The sequence below is a fragment of the Trematomus bernacchii genome, unplaced genomic scaffold, assembly GCF_902827165.1.
Source record: "Trematomus bernacchii unplaced genomic scaffold, fTreBer1.1, whole genome shotgun sequence".
NCBI lineage: Eukaryota > Metazoa > Chordata > Actinopteri > Perciformes > Nototheniidae > Trematomus > Trematomus bernacchii.
This window is the reverse complement of record NW_022987821.1, coordinates 1,445,857-1,458,011: the sequence shown is the minus strand read 5'-3', so window position 1 is coordinate 1,458,011 and position 12,155 is coordinate 1,445,857. Positions and strand designations below refer to the sequence as shown.

The following is a 12,155-nucleotide window of genomic DNA, read 5'->3' as shown; positions in this document are numbered from 1 at the left end:
TGAGCGGATGTGTGTTCGGGGTTTCCTCATACCAACGCACAAGACAACTTAAAGAGCAACCCTCGACTGATTTCTGGAAAATCAGGAAGACAAACAGCAGAGTGAAGAAAACCATGGGAAGCCATTAGAAAAGAATGTGAAGGACTTATAAATATTCCCAGAATTAAGTGACGGCTTAAAAAAATGTTCCAGACACATAAAGGGTGGGTGGCACAGTGGGAAACCCTTTCTCTTTCCAACTCTATCTAATTAACCTACAAATAATTAGTAGTATCAGTTTTAAAAGCTTTTATTGGAAAAAATGTTGGGCTTGGTTGTGGACAAATTATTGAAATGATGCTTTCAAAATGTCATAAATATTGTGTTTTTAAGTAGAATTTCAAGGAATCTTCTTGTGTCACATTTGGTGAAACACAGCACTTCTGATGGATGACTTTGTTTCACATCGTCTAAACATGTCTAGAAAATACACGACAGTAATGTGGTTTTCACCAGAGAACCATGTTGCTCCACCTACTAAACGTTTTCCCACTTACTCCATATCTATTTAATTGCATTTATCCACAAAAATAAAAATCGCCCTAAAACAAAATAAAAAACTTCTCCACGACTAATATCTGTTTTTAATAATAAGTGTTTTACGATGGACATTTTCTTTACAATCCTCCACTATAAACAACAACACACACACTTACACCTAAACAAAATCAAACACACAAACACAGCCATTAGGCACAGCTTGATTTCATCTCCTCAGGCCAGAGGCCAATTTTGGCTCATTATCAAAGACAGAGCGAGGGGGGGGGACGACTCTTCAAAGTCCTGAATGTGGCCCGGGAAGAAGGGGAGATGAGAGGGTGAGATACACATGGATGGGAGAAAAGACTGAGGGATAATTAGAGAGAGAGGCAGGCAGAGAAGGCGAGCGGGAGAGAGAGGGGTGGAGAACACACACACACGTAAACACACACATCGCTACACACCATCAAAGCAACCAGTACAGTTTCCCACCTGTTGCCTTTTACAAAACTCCTCCACACACACACCGCACTAGTTATAACGTTATGAGTCCGGCCGACGTGCACGGGCTACTCTGCTGATCCAATGGACCGACCTTATCCATCCATCATCACTGACTTTTACTCACACGTTCAACTGACCTGGGATTTAAGAGAGTGTTGTTTGAAGGGATGATAGCAGCATATGAGTTGCCCTTCAGTGCCTGGCGGTCAAAACCAAACCGCCTCTGCAGCTTCAATCTGAGCTTAACGGAGTAGTCAGTGTTACACGAGTTTTGAGAATACACCGATTACAGTACTTGCCCACCATCGTTTTTTGTTCTTTTTTCTGATTGAAATTAAACCCAGTACATTATTTTTCAGGTGTTCCTCAAATAAAAATTCTCTTTTGTAAGATACTAACCGCCAAAATGGGCCGAATCTTGAATAGAAAGGCCAGACACTTATTCTTATGGTTATAATTTATGGTCTTGTTGAACAGTGTGAGTAGGGTAGGATTGTTAAGATTGTAGTAATACTTATATGTGTTTTTTGTATTCCATTTCCACTAATTCGATATCTTGGAACACCTTAAAAAGCCCAAACCAGTGTTTCCATTTGCTGTAGCACATGAAACTCTATATATGAAAAGCTGTCCCCAACACCTTCACTTAAAATAGTTCAAGAGAGATATAACAACACTGATTTATACTTTCTGACAGCTGTTCATGAAGATGTTGACAGAGACTGAAATCAGGTAAAAGGGTTCCCTCTCTGTCTGTCTGTTCAGTGTCTCTAGCTCTTCTGCAATCTCTGATTCTCATGACATCAGTGGGCAGCTATTCTGCCCGGCAACCCCCCCACCAGAAAATCTGTCATTGGCTGGGATATTATTTCCCAGAATGTGTAAAACCCTTGAACGTGCACACATACACACACACACACCACTTAACCCGTGTTTACAAAAACCCCTGATCCCCAAAAGCTCTTCCAGCTGTGCTCCGGGTGTATCAGTGTGTGTGCATGTCATGTGTGAGATGTGTCATCATAACCTTTTTAATCAACGTGTTGACGTCTAAATGACAGAAACTTGGTCTGGGTTCAAAAACTGGGGGGGGGAGGAAAACAGTATCTCGCTCTTTTCCGCCATCATTTCAGGTCTCTTGTCTCTATCTGGTTTTCATCAGATAGAGTGGGTTTAAGAATGCACGGCCACTGTGTGTTGACAGAAAAATAATACACTTTATAAAAAGAAAGCTGGGAACTTGCCAAAAGAAACAGGATGATGTTGGTCAAAGTGCTGGATATACCGAAAATTGCTTGATATCACTCCATAAGACGGTGCCAACAGTCCACATTGAAGTCATCAATGCCAATCCAGATGAAAACACTATACTAGTTAAATATCTAAAGTCAGCTGTGACGCAAATTGCGGTTGCAATCATCCTTAGGGGGGTGTAGTGGGTCTGCAGCCTTTAGCAGACAACGACCCCAGAGACAGAAGAGGTAATGCAGACATTAGGACATTGTTTTCTGGTTTCAATGTAAATGATCCCTCAGCGCACAGTATGGGTGTTTATAGCCCGAGCTGTGTCCAACTCTGCACCGTGGTTTGGCTGAGGTTTCTGTGGCAGCGCTGCAACAATTACAAGGTGGTCTGGTGTCTAGTTGTGGTCCTGGAATAGAGAAAACCTCATGTGTGTAACGCCTCCAGTGTGTTCGGCCACTTACAGATTGACAGGGATGTTTTGGAATGGATTCAGATGCTCGGTTCTCCACGATGGCTGATGCTGGCCTACATGTGATGGGTATATCTGCCTGACCCCAGGTAGCCTATACTGACACATTTTATAACATTTCAGTGGGCCTCACCTCCGACCGGGCTGATCTTGTTGGTGATGGCGTATCTCAGGATCCTTTCCTCTTTGACGTACATCACAAACACCCTCTCCATGGTGATCTGCAGCGTCTCCGGGACAGTGGCGCGGTTGTCGTGGCGACAGTCGCGGTAGGTGATGTTTTGCTTCAGCTGGAAGGAGAAGGACTCTGAGCCCTTTTCCGCCGAAACGACAGAAAACTCCCTCACAGAGGTGGAGGTGGCAACTGGAGAAAGAGAGAGTTAAAGGTTCAAGGAAGACGAAGGCCTCAAATGTTACACAGAATTTGTTTCTTGTGGTTGTTATGGTTACCAGATGGGTAGTACTGGTAGGTCTCCTTGAAGGGATCCATGGTAACTTCAGATCCAGGGGGCAGGAAGGGCACGTCTCCACTGAGTACGGTATCCACGGTGAGGTGGTTGTGGTCATCAAGGCCGCGTCCCGTCTGGATGATTGACAGGCGCTGGTTGCCGGGATAGAAGATCACCTCAGCGCGACGAGTGAACTCAGCACCTGGTGATAAATCATTCAATTATTTTCTGATTGACTATTTTTAGATTATGCTCATTGAATACTGCAGACACTCCAGCAGTTCAGCAGTTGGATATCATAAACAGCGGAATTTCTGCAATGGCTACATCTGTATAGAACACACACACAGACACGCACAGACACACACACACACCGACACAGACACACACACACACATACACAGCTGCTTCCGATTAGAGAGGGGAGGTGGAAGCCTGATATCACATCACATCCCTGGAGAAAATACAGCTGGCTGGGAGACCAAAAACACACACACACATACTCACACACATTCATCGTAGAGGAGTTTCCTCAACCTTCTACAGAGGTGCGCAAGAGTCAAGATGTGTACATGGCAACATACCCCCACACACACACACACGTTTACCTGTGATTTTGAACCCTGCTTGGCTTTTGGGCAGCTCCAGAGCAAATAGCCATCCAAACAGCTCTCCTATTGGTGCAAGCGGCATCAGAGCCCAGCCCACTGGCTCGGGTACCTGACCAATCAGCACAAAGATTACAAATTACAAATGAGAGAAACCAGGAAATTGATTTCAATGTGAATTAGAAGAGTGGAATTCATATCTAGTTAAATAAGTTACACTTTTGAATGTTTGAATTTTCCGACTCGTACCTCGCTGATGGCAGTGTACGCTCTGCCGTCTCCCACCACGATGTAGGCGTGAAGATCGATGTTGTTTATCTCCACTGGAGTCGAACCGACGGTCACTGTTCCGGTCACCTTACCACTAACACGCTGAGGGGCACCTGAAGAAGAAGGATTATAACAACAGAAAAATGTAAGATTTGAAATACAGTACTACTACATAAAAACATGGGTTCATGGTAGGGCTCTAACCGTCGGGTAGACACTGGCGACCGTTTCCATAGAAGCCAGGGCGGCAGTGACAGCAGTAGCCTGTGGCGTAGTCGGAGCAGAATGCATTCTGGGAGCAATGCTGTTGGAATCTAGAACGAAAGCAAAACAACACACGTTTAATGCCTTAAAATGTAGTATCACAATGGATAGAGCAGAAACACAGATATTGTTATCCCCCACAAAAGCAATGTAGAATCAAGTGACAGATTCTGTACCGTTGTCATATAAAACAATAGACAACCACAACAAACAGTTATAACACGTTTCTTATTCCAATAACATGAACATAATGCTATCAGGTCTTCACATACCTCGCACATGTTTCCTTATTCTCTGTCGTGTACTGAATCACTGAGAGAGAGAGAGAGAAAAAAAGTCTTATTGTTATTTTGGATTACATATACAATACAATACTTATTAAATAAACTCCCTGGTGTCTCCCATCCAAGATCCTCACAAAACGGCATTAGGACAAAACATAGAAAGGGGTGTACATGCAGACTATAAACATCATTTGAAATGTTCACATCAAAGATTTGAACTTGGTCTCTGTTGTATATTATTTGATGGCTTTTATAGTATCTTTCCTCAAGTGAACATTCATATAGAAATAGGAAATAGAAAGATTTAAGGTTGCAGTTATGTTGGCAAGCGATACTATTTCTGTATGTAAAGTTGTTTCCACATAAGTACAGATGGACAGAAAGAATAAGAAGGCGGACAAGATACAGGGAAAGGAACACACACACACACTCGAAGATACACATGTCAAGGCACCACTTGAAGACAAACCAGCTGTTGCAGTCCTGCCTCCCACACCCACTAATCCACTCACAAACTAACACTTTTACTGTTGCATCATGATCTCCCAAATGTGAAATAAAGAAGTCTAAATAAAATAAAATCACAATAAACTGATAAAGTAACACAGTAATGTATATCTACAAGTTTTGAGAAGTTTTTAAATATGCTGCTCTCTACACTTATCTAAACAGTGATCACTCTTTCCAGAGAAATATCCTCTGACACACAGGAAGTGATATGCTGTTTCTAAATATATTTTTTGAATAAACAGACAAAAAATGTAATGGTCAGCATGAAAAGAGACAGTCACCATTGCTGAGAAGACAGAAAAAATAAACGACACCAACATTACTGATATAAAAAACTAGGGATAAAATATTTGAAATGCAAATAAACTAATAGTACTAATAGAACTATTAGTAAACCTAATAAGTGCCTTCTCTTTTTTCCAAAAAATGGCTGATTTGGGATCTAAATGCAGCATTATATCATCCTACAGGGGCATCACAACACACACACACACACACACACACACACACACACACACACACACACAACACACACACACACACACACACACACACACACACACACACACACACACACACACACACACACACACACACACACACACACCACACACACACACACACACACCACAACTCACACACAGGATGTCAGGATATTTTCTCAGGAACCGCACACACAGGAGACAAATCACTCTGCTTTTACACACAAAAACACACACACACACATGCCAATGCTGCAGAAGGAAACCCACACACTTACATCACAATGAATCTTATGTGCTGTCTAAGTTACAAAATCAACCCATGACAGCACAGCAGAAAAGTACACATGTTTATTCGTAAACTACGCCTTTTCTCAGATTTGTATAATTGGGGAATGTTCACACACTTAATACTGTAACTGTGCATGCCTTACTGATAGATTAAATTATCCCTATTCCAAAAATACTGTAATTCATTTCCGTTGAAAGATATTTTCTTGGCCTCTTCTAAGAAACCTTGGATTTCATCACTCCAAACTGAGTTAAATAACTTAACTTCTCAACTCTTATGTAACCAGCCAAGTTGACTGAGAACACATTTTGTTTACGGCAAGAGCCTGAGGGAGAAGTTGCAGGGGAGGGACTGTTGGACACACACACACACACACACACACACACACACACACACAACACACACACACACACACACACACACCACACACACACACACACACACACACACACACACACACACACACACACACACACACACACACACACACACACACACACACACACACACACACACCACACACACACAACACACACACACACACCTGGGAGCTGCCCAGCACAACGGCAGTATTGTACTGCCAGCTGCTGAGCGGCTCTGCAGCAGAGGGCAAGGTAACGTTACCCTCAGGTTTCTCAAAGGGACTGTCCTTTCATCAGTTGAGCTGAATATTACATATACATATATATTATACATCGCAGAGTTTGTCTCTTACCTCCTGTGTCAAAATCAATGTCGTCTTCATCCACGCTGACCACGTGACCTCCAGGGGAAAGATTGGGTTCATTTCTGTGAGGGGGGTAGACATCCACCACCTCCAGAGGAAGCTACACAGGGAATACACTGTGTTTAACTTCAAACACGTTTCTCCTGTTGTCTTCAGGGCCAAGACAATATTTTGTAACTCTCCCCAGATGCTATGAACAAAGAGCTATGATCTGTGCATACTTTACATGGCGCATACAGTATGTAGGGTTTAATGATCACAGCTTTGCCAGTTTTTACACTACTATACTCTACAGAAAAAGCGTTCCATTGTAACCACAGAATTTACAAAACGTGCCTGCAACTTCAATTTGGTATTACAAAACTCAGTACTGAGAGCACTGCCAGATACATTCCTGTTTTTTAAAAGTACATCACAATGAGTGATGTTTGCAGAGAGTTGTTGCAGATTGGCAAACAGTGCAGCTGTCTCTTGTCACATCACAAATGAATTTAGTCTAGCTTTGCAACGTTTGCAATTTAGGTGTAGCTTTACAATGCTAGTAATAACACATTTAAATTAACCTAAATACTTTTTTACAATCATTTCATGTTAACATGTTAGTTCATTTCATGCGTTACCTGTGGTTGCTGTTCCTGAGTCCGCTCAGCACGTCCCTCTGGTCGTCTTTCTGAAGGGTTGGAATACTGCCTCTCTGCTGGCTCTGGATTGTACCCTGGGTTCAGAGGTCCATGGGACATCTTGATGACCAGAATCCTCTGCACGCGAGGAGGGAGCATCAGGGCTTGCTGGCTGAACGGACGCTGAGTGGTCCCCACCGGCAGTGGCTGGCTGGAAGTCAGGGTCCCCGCCTGTATGAGGGTAATTATCTTCCTCCTCCTGGTTATCACCGTCAAAATTATTGTCTTCATATTCCTCAAACTCACTGTACTCGGGGGTGGTGGTGTCCTAAAGCAGAAACCATGTATGGGTTAGGAGGTTTACAACACAAAACACCTCTTGACTGTACATACAATGAATTCAAGACGAAAACTAAATTACCAGGGAGAGGCCGTGTCCTCCGGTTGGTGGAGTGTTCAGCTGGCCACCAATGGATGCAGGGACAATGTTGTCAAAAGAGTACCGGTTCCCAGTATGGAAAAGCCAGACACCTGGAATTCCTGTGTTACCAACCCTAAAGAGCAGGAAAACAGTCTGGTGTCAGAGCATTTCTCACCTGACAGGTTTATATCGTTATCAGTTTTATTAATTACACCTTGTGCTCCCCCCCCCCCCCCCCCTTTATTTTAGCTTGCAAAAACATCTAACGTTAACTGCTAAATTACAAAACAGCTGTAAAATGTTGGCGTATGTTTTTTATTTTATACAAAGGCTTATGAAGTTACATACAGTTATATAATACAAATATAAAATGTACTTCAATTTCCAAACAGAACTACATAATTTTACATTTGACCTATAACAATATTTAAATGATATTTATTGTTTTCTTCTGGCTATTTTGCAAGCCACTACTTTCACAGAGCTAATTCTCTGATTAATCACATTTTTGTCAGTTGTAAAAATAAGCAACCTTGAGGTTTTTGTACTTACTGGTAGAGGTTTTTCACACTCTGCTCATCACTTGTAGCGCTGTAGTACGGTCCTTCAGTTCTGGAGAAGATCAGATATGTGACTTCTCCTCTGCTGAAGCCAACTCTAGCTGGAAGCTCTATTTCAACATTATAAGACTCCTAGAAGAAAAATGCAAAATGAGGAAATCAAATAGTTAGCTGTTAAATAAACATTGCACTTAGTGAGTGCATGCCTAGACGTTTTGCAGTAGCAAAGTATCCGAGCGAACCGAGATTATGAATTACCTTGGGGCGTGTCGCAAAGAAGTTCAGGCCACCTTCAGGATACAAGAACAGGACATATGAATCGGTCTCATCATAACCAATCACTGCCTGGAAGGTATTGACCTTGAGAGAGAAGAAACACAGTCAGATAAGAACAGAGACAAAACTGACCCAGCAGCTAAAACATAGCCTAGTTTTATTCTATAGTCTCTTTCACACACGACTGTAAACCTGAATTCATCTAGACATTAACCGGAGGACCTGTATGTGACAGCACAAATGTCTGAATCATTGAGACCAGACTTTAAACAGACTCCACCCGATCAGCTCTCCAGTAGTAAGTCTGTGTAATGTCTGGTGGAGCCCATGTGTGAATAAAACTGCTTATTGTACAGAGAATTCAGGGCGAGTGATTTGGAGTGTTGATGATATTTCCATGCAGCTGGCACAAAGACAAATATCTGATGGTAAAGAAGAGGGATCATTTAAACAAATGAGTCAAAGAAAGGTCAAAATAAACAAATTGGCATCGTCATCGGGAACTTCTGTCAACCCACGCTAAAAAAGACCTTGCTGTTGACTAAGCAGCTACATGATTGCAACAACGCGCTACCCTTAACCCCAAAACCTTTGTCAGGCGACAATATAATGAAATCTCCAGACATTGTGATATAAGAAATTGGCTTATAATTCCTTGTAGACCTTCCCTTAAGCTTTTCAATGTGTTTTACACACACGTCACACCTCAAATACCTATTTTCTTAAACATGTCTTTTTTTTCTACCCCTGATGGCAGTACATTTAGCATGTCACTGGTAATTAAGATATTCATGTTCATTTTCAGCTCTGCTAGAGGGATAACCGTCTTTGTGTACAGCTTAGCTTAACCAGGCTCAATTAACACTTCACACCTCGCTTCCCCTCTCCTCCTCCCTATGTCTCCTCCTCTTCCTCTGCTGGGATTCATGTTGAGACTTCTCACCCTTCACGCTCCCCTTCTGCCGACCACCACCAATTATTAACAGACTGAGCATCTGGGTTTTAAAACATCTCTTTTGCACAAATGAAGGTGATTTAAATGAACTGAGTCAGGGAACCTTTTCTACCAGAACTTGTGGAACCTCTTTTGGACGTTTATGTGTTGGCGTCCAGCCCACTCTGTCTTCCAAAACCACAGTTAAAAAAACACAGATTTGGTGAATGAGGGGAAGACTCTGAGTGATCCCATGTTGTTTTCCTTAGGGACACAATCAGATTATCTGTGCACACACACACACACACACACACACACCTCGGTCTCTAAACCCCCAGCCCAGATGTTGATCTCCACAGCTGTCTTCCTGTGTGTCTGGGCATCTTTCACGATGATGTTAGTACAGGCAAACCAGACCTCGTTACAATGTGAGACGTGGGGTGCACACACACACACACACACACACACACACACACACACACACACACACACACACACACACACACACACACACACACACACACACACACACACACACACACACACACACACACACACACACACACACACACACACACACACACACACACACACACACACACACACACACACACACACACACACACACACACACACACACACACAAGCACAAGCACAGATGTCCCTCCATCTATATTCCACTCATGGGAATGTATGTGTGTGTTCCTAATTGTTTACATCAACATCTTTAAACTATCTTGTTTGTGGGCGGGGAGGACTGTGTAGCCTCCGGGCTTTGTAATTACTGAGGAGGGGGTCTTTTTTTTTCTTTCTGTCTTTGGGAGGAGAAGAGGCTGGAGCTCAAGAGGGGATCTGCTTTTTTCTTTGTCCCTGACATCCTTTCTAAACGTCTGTATTTTTCTCTCCTGCTATCCCTCCTTTTTCCTGGGAGGAGGAGGCGAGGGGAGAGATGAAAGCATGCGGGGGGTTGGGGTCTGGTTTACAGAGGGTGTACGGGGAGACAGAGAAGAGGATGTATTTCCATCCAAACAGTTATACAAAGTTAAAACAACAAGAGGAAATAGTGTGTGTTTCCATCTAAATCTAACATTTCTGTTTCCTACTATATGATAAAAGTCTCATTAGTCCACGATAGACCCAACACATTAGTTAAGTTTGGGTTTTTTCCAGAATTAAAAAGGAAAAAGCGGTTGGTGGAGCACACCCAAGAGTCTTTGTTTTACCCACAACAATCCTTTTCCACTTCAGTGAACATGATTTGCAATATTTAGCTTCTCTCAGGTTACTTTTCATATTGTTCATGAAACAGCTAGATTGAAACTCATTCAAAGAGACACGCAGATAGAGAAACACATTCAGAAAACGTTACGGTTTTTAAATGATGTTTATGCCACATTTAGTGGCTGCATTTGAGAATGGCCTTGTTCCATTTTAGTGTTTACATGACAAAGAAGTTTTCTAGACCACCTCAGACTGTTGCCTTCAAGTTTGTACGAATGAAATGTTTGACTTTAAGGGAGATGTGCTTATTTTAGTACAAGAGGAGAATCTCATATTTGCACACTCATTACGAAGCTTGCTCTATCTCAATATTAAGCGTACTAACTTGAAACTGGTTAATCCACTCATCTAAATCTTGGAAAGAAACCAAATAATCTAATTTCCCAATATGACAAACTATAACTCTAACTCCGGCTCTCTCTTTCTGTGTGGTCATCTGCTGAGTAAGTCTGTCCTGGTGTGCTTTACAGACTCACAGCTGGAAGACAACAACTAGCAGCCAACATACATCAAAGACCTTCAGACAGTGTGTAGCTCAGAATGTGCTGTGTGTGTGCTCCGGCAACCCCCCCCCCCACACACACACAACCTTCGACCTCCCTAAAGGCATTTTGTTGCACCTTTTTTTAAGAGTGTCCTCACACTCCAAACACCGAGCAGACACATGCACAGGCGTTAATGGTCTCCGAGACCGACAAATGTTTGTTGTTGGGGTCCTTCAAGGTTTAGGTGGTAACATCATCAGACTGCTAGGATTAACTGGTGGGGGGGGGAATACCCGACCGCTTAAAGGGACAGTTCATCCAAAATAAATATTTACTCTTTCAGTCAATATTAGATTAAATTTGAGTGTGGCACCGAATTTTTATCAAAAATGTCCCAATAAAGTAAGAAATTAAAAACAATCTTTTCTTTTTAAAGTTATCCTTAATTGATGGTAGCTTTAAAAACTAGTAAAGTGTATGGGTAAAAAGTTATGTTTAGTTTTTTTTTAGCAAACACAAATAGAAGCCTTAATGCCTCCAAGCATGTTTTCCATTCTTTGTGTTCAGACTTTTAATTGAAAAGGCTTTTATATTGGGTATAGCATCATTGCTACAACAAGCTACAAATATGAACTTTTAACCATTAAAATGGGTGATTTTAGTTCAATCGAAGTTGGCAAGTATATAACGTAAAATATATAACACTATTGCATATATAACATAACATAATATGACTTAATTCTACTGTTTGTAAACCCTGCAGCAGCTGCAGGCGTGTATCATTTCTCTTTCAGTTTACTTTAGTACGGTCGTGTTTAGTATCTGTATATTTATTGGTCTGGTTTACTCCGCCTTGATATAGTTTAGTCTACTCTGCCCTACTGAAGGTTTAATTGACTTCCCATCGTGCCTGTGTTTCGAATCAGTGACTCATCACTGTAACAAATGTTCTAAA

The 12,155-nt window shown here is 42.0% G+C and overlaps 1 protein-coding gene across 1 annotated transcript in view; it reads right to left on the bottom strand.

The window, feature by feature from the left end:
- The window catches only part of nid2a (nidogen 2a (osteonidogen)), a 36,136-nt gene that overhangs the window by 17,258 nt on the left and 6,723 nt on the right, over positions 1–12,155 (bottom strand). The window contains 12 exon segments of the mRNA XM_034151235.1: positions 2,871–3,101; positions 3,188–3,388; positions 3,795–3,906; positions 4,044–4,177; positions 4,269–4,378; positions 4,601–4,640; positions 6,612–6,723; positions 7,244–7,336; positions 7,338–7,571; positions 7,665–7,797; positions 8,217–8,356; positions 8,483–8,584. Coding sequence (XP_034007126.1) covers positions 2,871–3,101; positions 3,188–3,388; positions 3,795–3,906; positions 4,044–4,177; positions 4,269–4,378; positions 4,601–4,640; positions 6,612–6,723; positions 7,244–7,336; positions 7,338–7,571; positions 7,665–7,797; positions 8,217–8,356; positions 8,483–8,584 — 1,642 coding nt within the window.